A 23397-nucleotide genomic window follows, 5' to 3' on the forward strand; every position below is an offset into this window, starting at 1 on the left:
CATCAGGTTCGCCTCGAACGATATTTGATGCAGTTCTGCCACTGACGCCCATTCAGTGTTGTCTGTGTCTTCCACAAACCTCCCATTTGTGGTGGGTGGAGGGAGGAAGGATATGTCGCAGCAATCTCAGTCTCCCTTTCGTCATTACATATACTACTTGACTATGGAAAGTCCTTAATTTTCAAAATGACCTAATATCTCAGTCCATTCAGTCATCTAACTCCAAATATTATTCTTGAAGCTTTATTCTTAAACAGACAACTTCTTTTGGATGCACTGTGGTTTCATTTTTCATACCGTTATTTGTGCTCTTATAGTATTATGGATCAAGCTAGACTAATGTATAGTCATATTTTCGTATGCAACATGTAATAGATATAATTTTTCCTAAATAGTGTTGTCATCCTCTCTCCCTCCAGTTAGGCTTTTAGTCCATTCCTTTGTGCATATTGTCTTCAGAACTGTTTTTCTCAGATTAATCTCGAGTCCAGTTTCTAGATGTCTGATGGATTCAGTTGAACAAGTATTCTAATTTTGTCGGTTTTGCGAATTAAAACAGCATCATCTGCTTATTGTAAGGCTCAGGTTTTTACCGTTGCCCCAGTCCAAAGCTTCTCTTATTTCTCCGAGCACTTTTGTCATTGCAAAATCCATTAGAAGGGCAAACACCAAAAGTGACTGCGTCTCCCTGTGGTATTCCATTATATATTGAAAATTTACTGAACTTGTCTTTAGCATTCAACGGGAATTCCATAGTGGCACATGACCTTCCATGTTGGTCTGTCCACCCTTTCAAATGCCTTCTCGTAATCAGCAAAAGCTATTAGGAGGGAGTTTTTACACTCAATTCACTGCTGCAGAATTCCTTCCTATAACATTTGATCTGTGCGGCTCTTCCCTTTTCCATAACAAGGTTCTTCATGTCTAAGCATTTCATCAGGTTCTTCCTCCAATCGACTAAAAATAGCAGAACTGAATCTATCGTCACAACGGACCAAGTGCAGCACATTCAGTGCTTCTACACTTACTACATTCTGTCAGATCACCTTTTCTATTAAATTCAGTTTCCACTCATGGGGCTTTGTTTCCTCATTCTGTAGTCTACTAAACAGTCTAATTTGTATACTGGGGCTCTTTCTATATTCGGTTGAATTGATTCAGTCATAGCCCGCTCTTCTCGATTTCCTGAAACTTGATTAAAAAAATAAACTTATTATTTTCTTTGCAACTTTTGGCTGACGATACACACACATTGCCTGGACAGCTCATCTCATATTTTGTCAGAACTTGACTCGAATGTCGAAAACTTGTTTATGAAAAACGATCTCTCTCTCTCTCTCTCTCTCTCTCTCTCTCTCTCTCTCTCTCTCTCTCTCTCTGTTTTCAAGTTTAGCTCCAGGGTAAGCGGTGCTTCCGTTTTGAAAACGTGGTGATAAGATAAGGTGTACGACCTCTCTCTCTCTCTCTCTCTCTCTCTCTCTCTCTCTCTCTCTCTCTCTCTCTCTCTCTCCTCTACTCTCTCTCCCACACACACCACACACACTTGAATTATAATCACCAGTGTGACAATGTGATATACTATCTCTCTCTCTACTCTCTACTCTAACTCTATACTCCTCTCCTCTCTCTACTCCTCTCATCTGTTGGCAGGAGAAGTGGTTTGATTGAATCAAAGACTGCCTGTCAACCGGCTTGATCAACGTGATGTTTGCTTGCCAGCTAGACCATATGTGTATCTTTGTCAAATTTCTTAAAACAGCCATCAAAGGTGAAAGGCACATATGAGTTAAATTTAGTTTCACTACAAAATTTTAGCTAAGACTAGACTGTATATAAGTGTGTCAGATCAAATTCCACTAAATCCTTCAATTTTTTGTTTCTCTTCCCATGAGACCGTGAGACATCTCGGAAGCTTAAATATGAATTTCAGTTAAAACTGTTGAAGGATTAGCCTGTGAGTCAGCTGAGGTCTCAAATGATTTCGACATGAATCCTTTGTCGGATGCTGATTCAAGATTGCATCATGTTTTTTTTTTTATTTTCTTTACTAAAAAAAGGGGGGTGACGCATTTACGACAACTGAAATGTCTTAAATCACGTTGTCCAAAACGGTTTTTGACAAAGCGCGTTTGAGAAGCAAACAATGTTTTTATTATAAACCTCAACTCTCTCTCTCTCTCTCGCCCCCTCTCTCTCTCTCTCTCTCTCTCTCTCTCTATATATCTATATATATAAATATATATAATATATATATATATATATATCAATATATATATATATAATATATATATATATATATTATGTACGTTTGCAGTTGCTTTAATCCAGTAGCGGTGCTCTGCTAGTTGTTGCCTATTGTTGCTGTGTCGCTCAGCATACTTTTAAATCAGTCGGACAGTTTCACAGAAAAAAAATTGTTTCATTACATTGTCTAATTGTAATGGGAATTATCATGATAAGTTAAGAGTGCTTTTATCTTGTTGCATGTGAATATGTTCAGATTTTAAATAAAAAATTAAATTTGTAAATAAAGTGAATTGTGCCGTTATGAACTTTCTTCACTGACTTATTGTTTATTGCTTCAATACTGTTGGTTTGCCTCCGTGCCGTCCGTCTTTCCTTTCAGCCGTGTTGTTCCCCTATTTCATGTTTTGCCTCGAAAAATCTTTCCCCTTGTCTGGCTTTACCCCTCTCTTTCTTTTTCTTGTCCAATTTTCGCCTTTTTTTTTCTTTCTTTCTTTTCTTGTCCAATTTTCCGCCTTTTTTCTTCTGTTTTTTTTTTTTTTTTTTTTTTTTTTTTTTCATGGCAATGGCTGCCTCTCAGTTCGCTGTCCACAGAAATTTGTTTTCGTTTTTTACCCTTTTGTTGTATAGTTGTTTGTCGTCTCCTCTCTGAATTCTTGCATGTTTGCTTGCAAGAGAGAGAGAGAGAGAGAGAGAGAGAGAGAGAGAGAGAGAGAGAGAGAGAGAGAGAGAGAATTGAAGCAACTTAACATTCTTTGAAAGATGCAAACTCAACATTCTAGATACAATATTATTAACCACCTTCCTTTCTCTCTCTCTCTCTCTCTCTCTCTCTCTCTCTCTCTCTCTCTCTCTCTTAGGAACTCGCTAATACTCCAGAGTCCAGACTGTATGTGACATGATTTATCGCTGACGCGTTAATAGCTTACGTCGCATTTTGGCGGATCTGACGAACTCCGCCGTGAATTCCAGTTTGGACCGATCGTTCTGACCTGACTCGATTCGACAACAAGGAGGAGTTTATTTTTATTTTACGTTACCTTCTCTTCCGCCTACGAAGTTGGACCTGGGTCATGTGTTAACCGTGTCTGTTTGGAATGACGTTTGTATTCCGTTTGTCCCCTTGTCCCCAAGATACCCGAGAGGAAGTTACTTATGGATTCCGTTTAAATTTAGCGGATGGGTGTTGCGTGCACAGGAAAGGTCGTTGATTGGGTTTGGGAGAAGTGGATTGGACAGGTAGGCAGGTATGCGTTCGCTGTCAGCTTTCTAGATCTTGGGAAGATCATTTATTGAAAAGTCTGCTCATGGATTAGTTTGGCCACTGCCAATCCTAATGAGAATGAAGATATATATCATGAGTAGCATTATTATTATTATTATTATTATTATTATTATTATTATTATTATTATTATTATTATTATTATCATCCATATGGGAACAAGGCCACAAGGGCCATTGACTTTAAATTCAACGTTACAAAGAATATGATGGTCTTCGGAAGTAATCTATTATATATCTGGCAATGTGTGTAGTATGTATGTATGTATGTATGATTGGTATGGGCGCCCGGTCTGACGGGACTGACCTGTTCGGGAGCCCGAAAACCCCCGGGAGACCGGGGGTCCCAAGATTTCTATCCCCCCCCCCCCCCCCCACCCCTCCGAAGGGTGGAGAATGGGATTGCGTGAAACAGAACTGGTTTACTGCCCGTGAAACGGGGCTGGCTATGCCCCGTAGACTTAGGTGTGTTACAAATTTTTGTATACATATGAACTTATCAATCTTTGGAACAAAAGAATACTAAGAGGGTAAACATTCAATGACTATCAAGGGGGGGGGGGGGGGGGTTTAGAAGTGGGTTGAAACAAAAGAGGAAATGAAAAGAAAGAGGAAAGGATACAGGGTGTTCGGGATGGAAGTAGGAGAAGAAGAAGAGAGAGTTTGGTTATTACTGAGAAGAAAAGAGGGTAAAGTAGACAGTGATTGTTGGAGTGAGAAAGAGAGAGTAAGGGAAACAAACGAGAGGGAGTAGAAAAGATATATATATATATAATATTATATATATATAGTATATATATATATATATATATATATGCTCTGGGTAACCAGCTAGTAGAAGATAAGATAAAAGGATATGCAAAAAGAAGAGATGTCGCTTATTAAAAATAGAAAATAAATTAATCAAATGCATAAAGTTTTATTAAAAAGAGAAATTAATAAATTAAGTTAATCAATTATACCAATTTTTTTGTTGCTTTGTTGGTATCCATGAGGTCGTGCAATTGGAGTTTGCATTTTCAAGCGAAAATGCAATACATTACTACCCTAATGCTATTCTTGCATTTTATTACATTTTATATATTTTTCGATTGATTTATTTTTTTAATAAATGGTATCTCTTCTTTCTGTATTTACCTTTACTCCTCTTACTTCTTCCTAATGAGACCCAAATTCTAAGGAAGCTTGAATTTCAAGTCAGTGATCCGACCTCCAGCTTACTTGGGACGCGTGCGAGATTTTCCCTTACGCCTAAGTTGTAAACATTATACTCCTAACTTTTAACGTAAATTAAAACGTGCTAAAATCTACGGTCAAATAGAAATAATTTTTCTGTACTGTTTAACATGCGCATTATTTATTTCTTACCTTTTCATTTTAATGAATAAATTATAAATATCCTTTACAACCTTTTATCATTTAATGAATAAATTATAAATATCCTTTACAAGAAGTCGTGTCTTTAACTCAATGCGGAATTCCTTTTTCAGACCTCTTTAGGTTCTTCCATAGATCTCTCCTACCCCCCACAGCAAGAACAACAAAGTAGCTTGGAGTCTTGCTCAACGAGTAAGCGATAATAATAATAGTAATAGTAGTAGTAGTAGTAATTTAAAGAAAACTCATAAATCACATGAGTCAATAAAATTGGAAAGTAAATTTACTTTCCCAGTAGTAGTAATAGCACGGGTCACTAAAGTGATGAAGAAATTCAATGGTGTAGATGCAAGTATGTATATTTCCAAAATATATGTTTACATCTACACCATTGTAGAATTCTACACCAACAGTAATTAACGATAATAATATGTGTTCATTCTCTTAAAATACTTTTTTTCACGATTATCGTAGGCCGTTCTGCCCCTTTTGTATCTCTGGACATCTGATGACACAAAAGAGATTCTGGTGACCGAAGAGGACCTGTATGAATTTATCTTCAAATTCTAAAGAATACTTTTTATCTTCTTATCAAAGAGCATTCCAAATGTCCCTCCGTCGGCAAGTGTTTTCTTCCGAAATCTAGGTAATTTAAAAGAGATATACGAAACCATTTCACACACACACACACACACACACACACACACACAAACACACACACACAGAGAGAGTATTCCAAGAACATGTACAGACAGAGGGAGAGATTTTACGACCATTCAAGTGAGTCAGTGTGATCACTTTGGGATCATTTCAAGATTTAGACACATTCGGTGGCCATTTGCATTCCGGCAAACAGGCAGAGATATCGTGTGGCAGGACGAATGAGGTGTTTTTGCCAAAGATAAATGGTATAACGACCTCGGCAATGATGGTGGAGACTGCTGATCACTATTTGTGTATTGATATGAAACAACCTCGGCCCATTTCTGGGTCAGGCTGCGTGATGAGGAAGGAAGATGAAGGTATACAAAAAAGAAAGGATGTTACTCATGTGTATGTTTGTTTGTTTTATGTTATCGTAACAATATCCGGCGATATTGTTTTCTAACGCAACCATGCTCTCTCTTCTCTCTCTCTCTCTCTCTCTCTCTCTGTGTGTGTGTGTGTGTCGATGCAAGACTTACATCATTGCTTGGAGAAGTTACGTAATCTTTATTTTAACGATATTGCCGTCAATATGGCGCTTGAAAGATGCCTGCCAGTGTGTCCTCTGATTTAGAAGTTGCCAACCTGTACGCAGTAACCTAACCCCCCCCCCCTTCCCCCCCCCCCTCCCCCCCTCACTCTCTCTCTCTCTCTCTCTCTCTCTCATCTCCGTCTCTCTCTCTCTCTCTCTCTCCTGTGTAATGATACACATGAAATCGTATAAAACAAATTTGTGTGGGTTTGATTTTAGTGAGCCACCGTGATACCGGCCTGCAAACACGTGTGTATATATAAATATGTGTGGGTTTGTGATATATATATGAAATAAAGAGAGCAAAAATAAATGATTGTGAACGTCAAGTCACAAGCCATGGTGAGAACAGGATGGTATTCTTAAACATCTACGGAATATGTAGTATGTCTGTTTTTTTGACTCCCTGGCGTCTTTGTCATTCTATAAATAACGTCATATGCTGAGCTGAGTTTTGGGAACACACGAGGCATTCACGGAATGTCTTTGAACGCATCACCACGCAAAATATCAGACGCACAAGATCTTGACCGTAGCATGATGTGCCACCAGGTAATTCAGCCGAGGGAGCCCAGTGTTGCTGGGCGATGTCAGACTCCTTGTGGTTATATTAAAGAACATTTCGCTGAAATCATTGCTCTTTCGGAAATAACTCTCCCCTCCCCTCTTCTCCCCCCCCCCTCCCACCCACAGTTGTGTTTGCCCCTGGGTGTGGGTGGGAGGACTTATACAGATTCCCTTTTTCTTTGTCTTCTTTTGCATGCCTACGTAATTGTTCTCCAAATTTTTCTCGTATTCCCTTTACAAAGTCTCTTCAAGAGAAACGGTGGAATGTCGTATACAACCTCTCTCTCTCCTCTTTTGTCTTCTTTTGTATGCCTAAGTTATTCTTCAAAGTTATTATTTCTTTTACAGTCCAAAACCTTTGGGAAGGGGAAAGCCCCGGAAAGTGGTCGGGAGGGTCGAATTCCCTTAAATCTTTTGTTACCTCCAGCAACGAAGTTGGACAGATGTTTACATGTCGCTTCCTATATCTGATTGTACACAGGATGCCTCAGAAATTTGTGGTAGGATTTCAGTGGAATTTTATCGAAGGGCAAAATGAAGTGGCCGAATGAAAAGTTGATGGAATTTTGGAATGGATCCAGACACTGAACCAAATGTAGGAGAGAACACGAAATGAACTATAAAGGGAAGATGCGGTAGGCCTACGTGTTGTTTATTTGGAACCACTTATGATAGTGTGTGTGTGTGTGTTTTTGAGAGAGAGAGAGAGAGAGAGAGAGAGCATCTTTTATCTCAGTTTTTCGAAAAGAGGAAATTGCTGAGAGCTTGGATCAGAACGAGTATATATATTATGTATAGTATGTGTATGTGTATATATGTATATATTTATATATACATACTATTTATATATCTATTATATATATATATATATATATATATATATATATATATATATGATATGTATGGTTATATCATATATATATATATATAAATATATATATATATATATATATATATATATATATATATATATATATATATATATATATATATATATATTATAGAGAGAGACGAGAGAGAGAGAGAGAGAGAGAGAGAGAGAGAGAGAGAGAGAGAGAGAGAGAGAGAGAGAGAGAGATGCAATCACGTCTCTCTGGAGAAGGTCGGTTTCATCGTACCTCCCGCTTGGGAATCAGAGAACAACCACCAATTAAACATTTTCCCTTTTATCGGAGACACCGGAATTACAGGAAGTCGTGTGGTCTTTTGTTCTATGGGGTGTGGTGTGTGGTCTTTGGATAGAGAATAAATGTAGGATTTTGTTTTTATTTGATTTTACAGCAAATTTCATGGTTTTTATGACATTTTTGTTGAAAATAAAAATCAAATTGTGTTTGGAATTTTATGGTGCACCGTGAACTTATGAACGTTTGTGAGACTACTTAAAAGTATCATATCATTGATTGCCTTTGTATCTCTGATTATTTAATTTCGTAATTTCTTAATTCCCTTCGGCCCCGAGCTGCATCTCCTTTCATTCCTTTAACTGTACCTTCTTTTATATTCTCTGTCTTCCATCTTACATTTCCCATCTCTTAACAATTGATTCATAGTGCAACTGCGAGAGTTTTACGTACTCTTGTTACACCTCTAAAACACTTTTACTCTTAATTTCTTTTCAGCGCCGCTGAATGACCTAATAGGTCCAATCACTTGGCTTTTGGCATAAACTATATATTCTATTTTATATATCCGTAATTTTTCACTTACAGGGAATATGTTATGTGAAAGCATGCCGTACTGAATAAGCCTAAAAGCCCGAGATATTGCTGATGTGTCAATCAGCCATATTCCTTTCTCAGAACAACAAAATTACTTTCTTAGCCATGCTCTGGTTCTGTTAACCTAAGCAATAAATTATGTAATTAGCAGTGAGTCAACTGTGATTATTCAGAGTTAGGACGGGGGAGGAGTTACAAGGATTAGGATGTCTCAAAGACTTAATAGTCCATCCGAGGAGACACCGTGTGCTCATTTATCTCTTGGATCAGGTTTTACTGCTGATTCACAGTGTCCTAATGACTTTGTCTAGCTTTCTTTTAAATTCTTACACACTGTTGCTGTTCATAACTTCTGGTGGCAGTTTATTGCATGTGTCACATATCTTGTATGTAAAGAAGTTCCCTCAGTGGGATGTGTTGTATCTCTTCAGTTCTGGTTTCCATCCATTATTTCTTGTCTGGTTTTCGTTTAATGTAAATAGGTTACTGTCCATTTTTGTTGTTATGCCTTTCAGTATTTTGAATGTTTGTGTTAGTTGTCCTCGCAATCGTCGTGTTTCTAAGCCATACATGTTCAGGCTTAGTCGTCTTTGGTAACCCATTTGCCTGATGGATGGAATTAACTTTGTGGCTCTTGTTTGTACTCTTTCTAATCTATTTATGTCCTTTTTTAGTGTTGGTGACCAAAAGTCTACTGCAAATTCAAGATGAGGTCTAACTATTGATGTATAGAGTTTCTCTATTTAAACTGCTTCTTTGTGTATCCCACTAGCTTCTGTGCCTTCTTTTTAGCTTTTATGCACTGATTTATGGATTTTAAGTCCCTGGTAGTAATGACTCCAAGGTCCTCTTCTAGTTGTACACTATTTATGTTATTTCCAAGCATCAAGTAGTTGGTATAAGGGTTGTTTGTTCCTATTTTTATCACTTTACACTTATCCAAGTTAAAAGGCATTTGTTATCTTGTTGACCACTATCCTATTTTCTTTACATAATTTCCTAACCTTCCCACTGTGTCTTAGTCTGCATTTACACCTAGTTTGGTGTTTTCTGCAACTTTGGCTATCCTGCTAGTTAAGCCTACATCAATGTCATTAATGTTAATAAAAAACAATAGAGGGTCAAGGACAGAGCCCTGAGGAACTCCGCTTGTCACATCTGACCATTCTGATTCTTTACCATTTATTAAGACTCTCTCTCTTCTATTATTTAGCCAGTCTTCGATCCAGTCTACTATTTCTCTTGCAATTCCTAAATCTCTAACTTTTGTCATTAGTTTCTTCTGTGGACCTTTGTCAAAGGCCTTTTGGAAATCTAAGTAGAGTATATCTATTACTCTACTACTGTCGTAAATACCAAGCATGTTATGAAAAAACTCCAAGAGGTTTGATAGGCGGGATCTGTTTTGTTTATAGATTGAAAAATCTTACAAACGACCGACGTTAGACAGATTGTTCTACAATTCCCTGCCTATTCTCTTGGACCTTTTTTGTTAACTGGGGGCACATTACCTAGTTCCATCTTTTTGGTGCCTTCCGTTGCTCTGCACTTTTTCTGTGGGGTTTATATAGGTGAGGGACTATCTCCTCTTTTAGCTCTTTAATTTCTCTTGGGTGAATCCCATCCGGGGCAGGAGATTTTAACTGGTTGAGTTGATCTATTTTCTTTTTAATGTCCTCTTTTGTAAATATTATTTTGTCTAACGGTTATGCCCCTTCATATTTAATAGCACGTTCCGGTATTGAGGTTGTCTTAAATTGTGAAAACACTAGTGAAAATTTTATTTAATAGCTGCTTTTTCCAAGTGGGGACTTATGCTATTTTTTTTATTGGCTTTCTACTATCAACATGCGCAAAGAATTCTTTTGGGTATTCCTTACAAACTGATGCAATCCTTATCTTCATCTACCTTTGCATTTATTACTAGTTTTATTTATCAACTTCATTCCGAAAAGCCCTGCTGAAAAGGCTTACACACATACACATATAGTGTGTATGTATATATATATATATATATATATATATATAATATAATATATATATATATATATATATGTATTTGTGTGTGCGTCTGTTTTTATAGACCAACCAATCTGATTGTACCATACACCAGAATAATTATTGTGATTGGTCATTTGATATGGAGCCTGCATGAGCTTCGATATCATCTAGGCCTATTTTTATGACCTCATTATCTCGTCATTAGGCCTAGTTCTTGTGAAATGGAAGCAGCTTCCTTCCTTGTGACCTTGCCGTATCCTTCGACCTGGCTTTTGTATTCAGTCTTTTGCTCTCTTGTATCCTTTCGGCCTTTTGTCGATGTCGAAGATGTTGTACATTGACGATAGATTATGACTTTAAGATTTTTGACGCAGAATTGACGCATTTTCACTATACTATGTTGAAAAAAGAGTTATACTTTTGACTGTCGTCATAAAATATCTATAATAGAAATTTTTGATTTTGTAAGCTGTTGTTTTGTTGCGCGAGCACACATGACGTAAATATTATATATATATATATATATATATATATAATATATATATATATATAAAGAGCAAAGAATTTGAGAAGCTAAGAGGGCATTGTGGCTATTACAGTTTATATATATTGTATTATATATATATATATATATATATATATATATATATAGATTATCTTGTGTGTATAAGCAATACATGTTACGAAGGAGTAGGTCAGTGAAAATTATAAGGTCAGGCAGCTAATTCAAGTCAAATAAAGTTATTATATACTATGTAAGACAAGGATTGCTAAATGAAAACATTAAGGAAGTAAAGTAAATAATTTTACTAAGGTAAACAGAGGAATACATAAAAATTACGATAAGATAACTAACAGGAGCAAAAACTTATAAACACCAAACATATAAGACATAATTATATATATATATATAAATATATATATATATATATATATATATATATATGCTTTGTTCTCCCATAATTCTAATACACATCATTTCCTTGAATTATGAATTATGGCAGGACGAAGCAAAGAATCCCATTTCGGCAGCAAAAGGGAGAGATTAATAGACCACCTGCCTCCCGGAAATATTCGAACCGGCATCTTCTTACCTTAGTGGGGGCACCCCCTACCTCGATTTAACAGGAACAGGACTTTTGGCAACGTTACTGACGTACCCCTCCTCTCTCTCTCTCTCTCTCTCTCTCTCTCTCTCTTCTCTCTCCGTCCGTCTTCTTCTTGTCTTTCTTGCGGTAGATAAGCCAGTGTGGCTGTGGCATCGGAATCTCGTCAGTGTGTGACTGTAAGCGAAGGTGGTACCACGCGGGCAGAGCTACCGAAGTGCTTTTCCTTTGTTTTTCTTCTCTGTCTAGTTCAAAAGTTGTGACAATCGTGAAATGAACCAAAATTGCGACGTTTGTGAATTCTTGTTATACTTGCAAGTGAAGACTTCTCAAGAAAACAAAGCAAAAATTGGTAACAAAAACGTTTATATCGAATGCGGTGATCGAGCTTTCTGGGAGCGGTAAACAAGTGATCGAGAGGAAAGGTCTTATTTGCCGAGAAAATAAATTTCGGAAATTTATCGTTCAATTGACCTTTTATCATATTAAGCAGTGTTGTGTTTAATTGTTTTATTTCGGTTTCGTGTTTGTTAATGAGTCTCTTTCTTTAGTTTTCTTGGAATACGAAAAACATTGTCTGCGCTTCTACAGAGATTTTACCAAAGGTGGCCCACGTGGCTGGCAGCTAAAGATCAGATTTTGTGAGAGATAGAAATGTAACTTTTGGGGAAGGAACTGTTTTTGTGGGCCTGGGGGAGGGAGGGGGGAGAAGTCCGCTGTTGTGGGGATTTGCGGTCTTCGAACGCTCTTGTTTATCATGTAGCAGCAAGAATAAAAAAAAAACCTGAGAAATGCGTCATTGGTGCCCTTTTCAATAGCGTTTTGAAGATTGTTTTTCTGTATTTACTCTCTCTCTCTCTCTCTACCAACAGTGGTGAATCATGGTGGTTAAATATGGCAAAAAAAGATAATAAAAAAAAGCAATCCTTTGTCATAACACTTAGCGGTCATCTCAAAAGCACGTCTTATTCGAGCTTTTGTCTTACAAAATTACTTTTTTTATTTTATTTTATTGTTTATTTTTTTGCTATTAATTGCTTTTCCGATCCGGCTATACCTATTTACTTTATATATTTATATATATGATATATATATATATATATATATATATATATATATATAATGTGTGTATGTATATGCACCTGCTCTTATAGAATAGGCCAATCGGGACATTAATTACATTTGCAAGTTGATATACCAGTTTATGTGACATCTAGGCCTACTAATGTTTCATGTAACAATGAGGGTTTATGACTTCATTGTTACGTTATTATGTCTAGCTTCTGTGCTTCTGTATTATGTAAGCAAGACTCCTGGCAACATTACCATAGTCTTAGAGGTAGCTTTTTTTTATCATTTCTAGGCATACTTGTAACCTGTCCAGCCCTTTCAGTATTCATACTCTGTGACCACTTTGCCATAGTTTAAGGTCTACTTGTAATGTTTCAGCCTGATCCCAACAGGTTGTAACCTCATTGCAGTGTTGCCAAAGCGCGGAGAAATAACCAAAAGTGCGGAGAGGATGCGAGGGGGAGGCATTGAATGCAGAGCTGAGGTCGGCACTCCTCACGTATGCGGCGCTGTAGGTCCGCATATAGTATATATGCTTTTAAAACTTTTTTTCATTAATAAAAAATGATTTAAATTATATAATATTTTTGAAAATACTAATATTTTTGAAAAATTAACCATTTTCACTAGTCTCGAGTGTTCGTGAGCCAATATCAGATACGATCATATACGATTTTCAATTAAGAACCGATTTTGTCAACAGCAGATGACGTAACCCAATGCATTCATTGTTTAGGTCCAGCAATCTTCAATTTGCCTTTGTAATTATATACATAGGTTAGTCAAATTTGGTTAGTTTGTGAAATCTTAGGGTGAAGACTGACTTAAATTAATGTAAACTTAGTCATGTGTAAACGAGTTTTTATTTATTTTTTGAGAAAACAACTGGAAATATGTATTAGGCAATTTCATTAGTTGAAGTGATTTAACGGATTATAACCGAATAAGTTTCGATATCAGTATGCTAGAAAGTGGTGTATTATAATCGTGGACTTTCTTTATATTAATGTAGCTTATTGATAAAAAAGGACCTATTATTATGTGATCTTTTCCAATTTTTTGAAACTCATAGCCCTGAATAGGGCATTCGTTTGGCTTAGGATTGGCGCATGTGTACCATAAATCATGCATAATATGCTGTCCATTCTCTTGGGGAAATATCTTATTTCAAAATATCCGGATCATAAAAGGTGGCATATAGACCTACATGTTTCACATCGTTTTTGTCAGTTTATAATGTTTATGGCATTGATTTTAAGCCTAGACCTATGTTATATATTAGGTTGTTTATTATCATTAATACTTCAGCAAACGTTTGATTTAACATACAGCATATTACCTAGTGACAAATGTGGCTTAAAAAAGAAAAGAAAGAATAAACTACTTATGAATATCGAAGGATTTATGTAGCTTGTAAACTTACCCTGTGGGGAACGCAAAGAAATGAATGCAAAACCAACCGTTTTTAGTAAAGAAATACATTTTAGTGCAGTTTTTTGTAACTTCCCACTTTTTGCTGAAAACTTTATGAATAAATTTACTTGCCCTTGTTCACTTTGTAGCCTAATTTACGCATCAAATCATATACAACAATCATAAATATAAAACAGTACACACACACACACACACACACACACACATATATATATATATATATATATATATATATATATATATATATATATCGAATGTAATAAACCAACTTCAAGACTGAACATTGTCCGCGTATCTCGTTCGATTCTAAATTTTACTACCATTAAAGTTACGTAAAGGTGGGTACACACGTGAGAGCCGAACCTTGTATGCGTAACTGAGTTACGCATATACGGTTACAAGGTGTCAAAATGTAGAGGACCAACCGTAACCACGTTAAGCACGTAACTTCATTTCAATCCACTGCGATCACCAGTCTGTCTCTGTCCGGGTTGTTTACCCGACGATGGCCACCATGCAAGTAGCAGCTGCCGCGTACATTTATACACATTATTTAACGAAGATGAAGCGAAATAAAAGAAGATGGTGGCAATCAAGGTTATATACTAGAAGGGTAGAAATAGTGGACGGGAATTACTCGCTGACTTGAGATTCCAAGAAGTCTTTTCTTCGTAATAGCTAATAAATTGAAGGACCTCTTCGTCACTTCAATCAGCCAATCAGCCATGGTAGACATATACGTACTGACTGACCAAAACAAGGGACTCTACTATGGACGGTCTTGTTCATAGTCGGTGTTAACAAGTTCAGCAACCTCTGTTGTTACGCGTGTAATACAGGCCCCGTCCACACATGGCGTAACGTTCAAAGAGACCTCCCTTTGATGCGGGGCCCAAAAACCGACAATTGGCGGGACGGAGGGCGAACCGAGCCTCGAACCTCGCGGGTTCGGGGTTCGGGTTCGAGGAACCGTCCAATTTCGGAAAGGGGAAAATCTTACTCTAAAAAAGTTTAATTAGTAAACCCAACTCATATACTGGAAAAGATACGGTTAATGTAATATAACCAGGATGACTATTTCGTCTAGTTAGTGTAGCAACATAACATTGCTTGGCAATAAACACTACACCTCCCGGTGCGGAGCTAGCTTCTAGGTGATGTGCGGACTTCGCGGCAACCCTGCCTCATTGTCATCTCAGGTATAGTTCTGGTAACACCTTGGCGCACTCGTATCGTCTGACTTATATCTTGTCACCTCGCTGTCATCACCATGGGTTCAGTAAGCGAGTTTTATTTATTCTAATGCCTAACAAATCTGTCTCTGTTTCGTGATTTATAATACATCTCTCTTCATTCTATCAGTACTATGTGTCATTCTGGAAATTTCAAGTTGGTAGATTACGTCGAGTGGAGGGCCAACCGGTTTTATTCAGGAAGCTTACGCTGTTATTGTGACCGTGCTTGTGAATTAAAGCAACTATCATTGGTCACAGCTGTCGCAAGTCTATCTCTTTATTTTACGTTTCGGGAGAATCATTTTTATCCTCTCCTCCAGTTCTAGCAAGTAGGCCTATCACTCCGTTTATCCTCTCTGTAGATTCATTACAATTTTCTCTCCGGTAGGTCTAAAGATCTTAGACCGATGTTGACGCCTTTGAGCCGTTTCTGTTCCCTCCCGACAGAATCAGAGAATGTCCTCAACTGCAGCTCGTGTCAGCAATCTGTATGCCATGAAGATGCATTCAAGTGTAGATTGATTTCTTTTCCCTTTTGAGTCATGCGTTATCTTTCCACCTTAGTCGTTTCTGCCACGGGAGGCAGGAGCAAGCCGCCTTCCTTTGAAAAGTTGAGCTCCTCTGTCTCCTCTCTTCCCGCGCCCCTCCATGATGTCAACGGAATTTCTCTCCAAACAAACTTACGGCGAAGATTACCACGAAACGACGGAGACAGTTGGAACATGTGCATTTATATGGCAGTTGAACATGCGGAAACTGATTATATTAATGTCTCGTTACACTGATCCTTTTCAACTATATACTCGTATACAGTAGTAAAAAATAGTGTTGATGTTCGTTTAGTCGATATTTTGGTACACCACCTCTTATATATCCAGTGCTTTATATTTTAGATTTTGATTATTTTTTGTACGTTTTTATAGTTGAGATCATTAAACTTCCCATGGCTTACAACCTAAAAGATATATTTATATATATATATATATATATATATATATATATATATATATATATATATATATGCTTAAAAATCACAGTAGATGAACGTGACTTCATTATTAGTGAATACCACAGGAAAATGACAGGTAGGAGAATAAACAAATGAAAGCGCTTGGTACTGTCGATTTCCTGTGGTATTCGCATATATACATATATACATACATATATATATATATAAATATACTATATATATATATATATATATATATATATATGTGTGTGTGTGTGTGTGTGTGTGTGTACATACATACAATACATACATACATATATAGCTTATTTGAACGAAGAAGCGTAGCTGCCTTCTGGAAATTTCGAACATAACTGATAGGTTCATACAGTGCCCCATTCCTCCAACAACATATAAGTCCTTTTGGCAAGTCACTATCATAACCCCATCTCTCTCTCTCTCTCTCTCTCTCTCTCTCTCTCTCTCTCTCTCTCTCTCTCCGTGCTCGTTATTGTGGTATATAAATTTATTCCGTTATCAAAACCATTATTTCATCGGCATCTGTAGTCATTGTGTGACTGAGAGGGAAGGTGGCAGCACGCCAATTCTCCCCCCCCCCCCCCCCCCCGCCCAACCTCCAAACCCCACACATACACACACAACTACAAAGCCTTGACGCAATAATCATGGAATGGAACCAAGAACATGATTTATATTTGTGGTGTTTTGATAATGAACACATTTCGAAGCATAAAATTACGCTGACCACACCGAGCTGTGAGCAATAACTGATCGTGATCGAGATGACGAGTCAGGTCTGTTTAGGGAGGAGGTTGTTAACCCGAAAGCATAATATCGACGGGAACAAGTTCTCACTGACTTACGAGAGGGAAGGAATTAAGGAAAATTAAGACTGCCGTGCTTCTTTTGTTTTAGGGGAGTAGTATTTAAGAGTTTGTAAATGAATTACCTTTTAGTCAGTCGGCTGTGATAGGTTGCAACATATATACATTATATATATATACATTATATATATATATATATATAAAATATATATATATATATATATATATATATATGTGTGTGTGTGTGTGTGTGAATTTTTAATACATTACCGTGATTCATATACATAGTCGAGCTACAAATGTCCTTTAATAACCAATTCGCTCTATTCGGAATTAATATATTTTCATATATGTTAACCGAAGTTTTTTTTTTTTTTTTTTTTTTTTTTTTTTTAATAATAATAATTTTGCCCTCTTGTGGCTTCAAAACTAGCTCCCAGCGAACAAAGAAGAAATCAGGACTTTGGTGATGTTATCGACTGGGCCAATAAACTTGTATTTTTAGCCTAGTCGATAACATCACTCTGTTCGCTGGGCGCTGGTTCGAAACCCACGAGAGGACGAAATTATTATAACTGAAAAAAAAAAAAAAAAAAAAAAAAATCCCCTACGGTTAACATATATGAAGATATATTAATTCCGAGGTAGTGAATTGTATATCAAAGGACTTTTGTAGCTCAATGTATATATATATATATATATATATATATATATATATATATATATATGAGTGTGTGTTTGTATATACTTATGTTTGCACATGACAAACAAGGAAGATTATTAAATATGCAGTGTGTGATTATTCGCGTATGTAATTATTTTTTTTTATCTCTTCTTCTTACTTTAATTATTGTTGCTGTTACTATTTCTTTCACCGTTATTATTTTTTCTATCACCATTAACTTCATCATTTCTATTAACATTTAATCTGCATCCAACATAAATACTACATTAACTGTCGGTCCCCCCTAAAAATGTGAGACGCTAAGGTGACGTAATCAACCACCGGAGGGGGCCGGGGTAGGTTAGAGGGTCTGTATGCATACCTGTAAGTAATCTTGGAACCAGTAAGGTTTCCACAGTCACTGAGCTGTCGACAAGTAAATGCGATTATCCGAACTTCACCCTATTCACCTTACATGGCTCCGTCCGTCGTGAATGTCCTCCTCTTTGCATAACACCTTGTTTTTTGTTTTTGTTTTTTTTTTCTTTTCTTTTCTCTTTTTTTTGGCATTGGTGTGCTGCATGCATCTCTCTCTCTCTCTCTCTCTCTCTCCTCTCTCTCTCTGCGTGTTGCTACTTTGTAATATTTCGTTAATTGCAAATAAGGGAAGAACAAGAACAAGTTAGTGACTAACAGAGGGAGACAAAATAAAAGTCTCTCTCTCTCTCTCATAAAGGTTTGGAACAGACAAAAGCAAGAAGTTAATCACACATATTCTCTCTCTCTCTCTCTCTCTCTCTCTCTCTCTCTCTCTCTCTCTCATTGGAGCATATCAATTTATTGTTAGCCCCTGACACACCATAATCGCTGCAGGTAGACCCAGCACAGCTTCTCTTTCTTGGCTAAATAGTCGTTCAGAAGCATAATCACGAGAACCGTCTATCTTACGATGCAAGACATGGCATTCGTATTAGGAGCAGAACTCGTGCTGAATCGTCAAATATTTCCCTTCGATTGGCCAACAGTGGTGGGGGAAGGAGGCGGCAGCTAATCGCGAGTCAGAGAGAGAGAGAGAGAGAGAGAGAGCGAGAGAGGTAGTTAAAGTGTCTTATGCCTTTGTATACCATTATTTTGTCGGAGTTTAAAGGGAAGAAATGTTTTTTATTCAGTGATAGTAAATTATAATTAGAACATTTATTATTATTAATTCAAAGGATATTGCAACAGATGTGAGTGACTTACATGATCTCTGCGACTTCAAGATGAAAGATATATGCCCAACACACACACCCGTCTCTCTCTCTCTCTCTCTCTCTCTCTCTCTCTCTCTCTCTCTCTCTCTCTCTCTCTCTCTCTCTCTGTAGGATGGTGGACAAATTAGTAAGAAATGCAAAGATAAATGAGGATAAGAGAGTTGCATCAGTTTGTAAGGAAAACCCAAAAGAATTCATTGCACACATTAATAGTAATGAACCAATAAAAAAAATAGCATAGTTCCCCACTTGAAAAAATCAGAGCTATTGCAGAAGTTTATTACTAGTGTTTTCACAATTCAAGACACTACGTCAATGCCAGAACCTACTATTAAATATGAAAGGACAGAAGCGTTAGACAAAATAATATTTACAGAAGAGGACATTAAAAAGAAAATAGATCAACTCAAGTTCAAATCTCCTGGCCCGGATGGGATTCATCCAAGAAAAATTAAGAGCAAAAAAAAGAAGATAGTTCCTTACCTATATAAAACTCTACAGAAAGAGTGCAGAAAAACGAAATGCACCAAAAGGATGGAAACTAGAAAATGTGGCCCCCAGTTTACAGAAAAGGTCCAAGAGAAGAGCCAGGGAATTAAAGGCCAATGTGTCTAACGTCGGTCGTTTGTAAGATTTTTGAGTCCATAAACAAAACAGATCGTGCCTGTCAAACCTCTTGGAGTTGTTTCATAACATGCTTGGTATTTATGACCGTAGTAGATTTCCAAAAGGCCTTTGACAAAGGTCCACACAAGAAACTAATGACAAAAGTTAGAGCTTTATGAATTGCAGGAGAAATAGCAGACTGAATCGAAGACTAGTTAAATAATAAAAGAAAGAGAGTCGTAATAAATGGTGAAGAATCAGAATGGGCAGATGTGACAAGCGGAATTCCTCAGGGTTCTGTCCTTGACCCCCTATTCCTTTTTATTTACAATAATGACATTGATGTAGGCTTAACTAGCAGGATAGTCAAAGTTGCAGAAAACACCAAACTAGGTGTAAATGCAGCAGACTAAGATACAGTGGAAAGATTAAGAAATTATGTAAAGAAAATGGGATAGTGGTCAACAAGATAACAAATGCCTTTTAACTTGGACAAGTGTAAAGTGTTTCAAATAGGAACAAACAACCTTTATACCAACTACATGATGCTTGGGAATAACATAAATAGTTACAACAAGAAGAGGGCCTTGGAATGATTATTACCAAGGCCTTAAAATCCACAAATCAGTGCATAAAAGCTAAAAAGAAGGCACAGAAACTAGTGGGATACATAAAGAGGCAATTCAAGTAGAGAAACTACACATTAATAGTTAGACCTCATCTTGAATTTGCAGTAGACTTTTGGTCACCAACACTAAGAAAGGACATAAATAGATTAGAAGGAGTACAAGCAAGAGCCACAAAGTTAATTCCATCCATCAGGCAAATGGGTTACCAAAGACGACTAAGCCTGAACATGTATGGCTTAGAAACACGACGATAGCTAGGACAACTAATACAAACATTCAAAATACTGAATGTCAAAACAAAAGCAGTTAGTAACCTATTCACGTTAAACGAAAACCAGACAAGAAATAGTGGATGGAAACTAAAACTGAAGAGATGCAACACATATTGTGGGAACCTCTTTACATACAAGATATGAAACTGCCACCAGAAGTTGTAAGAGTAACCAGTGTGGAAGAGTTTAAAAGAGAGCTAGACAAAATCATTAGGACACTGTGAATCAGCAGTAAAACCTGCTCCAAGAGATAAGTGAGCACACGATGTCTCCTCGGATGGACTATTAAGTCTTTGAGACATAATAATCCTTGTAACTCCTTGTAACATACATATACTATATATATATATATATATATATATATATATATATATATATATATATATATATATATATGAATACTCAAAAGGTCTCCAACCCCGTTATCGGAAACAATAACGGAACTACAATGTGTGAAGCGTTTTACGTCATAATAATAGCATTAAGCTGACAGCGCAACGATCTGTTGACAGAAACATGAAAACCCATTAGGCTTAATCGCTTCGATATTCTAAATCCCAGGGTGAAACTGATGACCCACACCACAATTATCAGGCATGTTAAACGCTGACGCTGCAAGTGAAATATTCCACGGGATTTGCTGCACTCCACCATTCTCTCTTATGCAGCGTCAGCGTTTAACATGCCTGATAATTGTGGTGTGGGTCATCAGTTTCACCCTGGGATTTAGAATATCGAAGCGATTAAGCCTAATGGGTTTTCATGTTTCTGTCAACAGATCGTTGCGCTGTCAGCTTAATGCTATTATTATGACGTAAAACGCTTCACACATTGTAGTTCCGTTATTGTTTCCGATAACAGGGTTGGAGACCTTTTGAGTATTCAATCGCGAAGAATGTTCGTCCCACTGTCCACAAGGTATTCCAGAAAATGAGTAAGAGATTGCAGTGAGATTATGTGTGGAGGTACAGTATTATCTGCCAAGGGATGAATTATGAGACAGACCATTTCCCAGCTGTGGAGCTGAAGTCTGTGCTTGTTATTTGATTTATATATATATATAGTATATATATATATATATATATATACATATATATATATATATATATATATATATATATATATATATATATATATATCGAGCTACAATGTCCTTTAATATCTAATTCGCTTATAACCTCGGAATTAATATATTTTCATATATGCTTAACCGAAGGGGAATTTTTTTTTTTTTTTTTTTTTTTTTCTTTTTTTTTTTTTTTCTCGATAATAGATTTGCCTGGACCAGGGCGCGAACCTATGGATCCTTTCAAACCCAGGAACGTCCAGTGAAGCTTTTCCTACTACACCACCACGAGAGGTGTAGTAGGAAAAGCTTCACTGACGTTCCTGGGTTTGAAAGGATCCATAGGTTCGCGCCCTGGTCCAGGCAAATCTATTATCGAGATAAAATTCCCCTCCCCTTCGGTTAAGCATATATGAAAATATATTCAATTCCGAGGTAGAGCGAATTAGATATTAAAGGACATTGTAGCTCGATATATGTATAGAATCACGGAAAGGTGATATGACTTATTATATATATATATATATATATATATATATATATATATATATATATATATATATATATATATATATAGCGTGGTTGAGTGGGAGGAAGGTGGTTCGTTGCCGTCGGTTGAAGTAGGCCTATACGCTCTCTTGGTTGTTTTATAAATATTGTTTTCGGCCTTACCATTGAAATCATTGATTTTCATGCATATTTCCCTTTTGTTAAATAAATTTATGAACTAACGAAAAAATGACGTAAAAAAATTAGATAGCAAAAATAGCCAGACACTTACATTTCTTTCGTATAATTCGTGGTACTAGTTCAAATAATTGAGTTAATTCAAGAGTTATTTTTGTAATTCACCTGGCTTCTATATTTCTGAACTGCGTCTGACATTCTGTCCTGGATTCAGATTCTGAGGAATAATATGAATGGATTATTCGTGATCATGGTTTCAACAGATAACGAGCTATTGTTTGTCTTTCAAGAATTATTAGGTTTTATTTCCATTGTTGACACAGAGGAGAAATTAGATACGGTCTCTAGTTGTTGAATTTGGAGAATTTTAATGTTATTTTTGCAGTGAATGTTATTTTGCTGCAATTTTTAGGAGAGTAAACACCGTCATTATCAAGTTTTTAGCTAAGAGTCATTATTAGTGTGGGGTTTGGTAAGCATGATCTAATCACTGTTATCAGATAATCCTTTGATCAGGCCCTAGAGAAAGATAAAATGTTATCTCTGTCGAAGTCAAGGTTCTTTTAAAGAGAGCTTCTTTGACTGACTAACTGCCCCGTTGGAAATTCCATGATAATTTCTGTTTATCTCTCGGTCGTTTCTTATTTTCAGTTTTTTGTTAATTTATTTCATTTGATTTTTTCAAATATCGTATTTTTCAAAGGAGTGCTGCGCCTTGAGTGAACTTTTTCAAAAGATTTTTTTTTCTATAATTCGAGGATGTCATTTCACAAAATAGTAATATTAGTTATAATTATGTATTTATTGTTTCATTTGCCGTTATTATTATTATTATTATTATTATTATTATTATTATTATTATTATTATTATTATTATTATTATTAATTAATGACTGATTTCTCATATTGAACAGAAGTGTAATATTTCTCAGTATATAGTGAAATTAGTTTTTACCTCCAACACATACCTACAAATTGCTCATAAAAATGATAGGTCTTATTATTTTTTTTTTTCCAATTCGACTAAGTGATACTTAAAGTGTGGGGTTCCGGGTTACATCCTGCCTCCTTAGGAGTCCATCGCTGTTCCCAGGAGCACACTCTTCTGCATGAGACCTGGAGCTACTAAAGCCTCTAGTTTTTCCAGATTCCTT

General features: G+C 36.5%; 1 protein-coding gene across 12 annotated transcripts in view; it reads left to right on the plus strand.

The window, feature by feature from the left end:
- Positions 1 to 23397, plus strand: part of LOC135223692 (uncharacterized) — a 299245-nt gene that overhangs the window by 154488 nt on the left and 121360 nt on the right. Inside the window, exon 1 of one of the 12 annotated variants that reach the window (XM_064262403.1) lies at positions 11689 to 11752. The exons of 9 other annotated variants lie outside the window; for them this stretch is intronic. Coding sequence is in view for 2 of the 3 variants with exons in the window: in XM_064262406.1 (XP_064118476.1) it covers positions 13058 to 13117 (60 nt within the window). In the remaining variant the exon portion in view is untranslated. Of the gene's footprint in view, positions 1 to 11688; positions 11753 to 13042; positions 13118 to 15220; positions 15320 to 23397 lie in introns of those variants that run through there. 2 more of the 12 variants (XM_064262406.1, XM_064262409.1) reach the window with 2 other exon arrangements.

This window comes from Macrobrachium nipponense, chromosome 10 (genome assembly GCF_015104395.2).
Source record: "Macrobrachium nipponense isolate FS-2020 chromosome 10, ASM1510439v2, whole genome shotgun sequence".
Taxonomy (NCBI): domain Eukaryota; kingdom Metazoa; phylum Arthropoda; class Malacostraca; order Decapoda; family Palaemonidae; genus Macrobrachium; species Macrobrachium nipponense.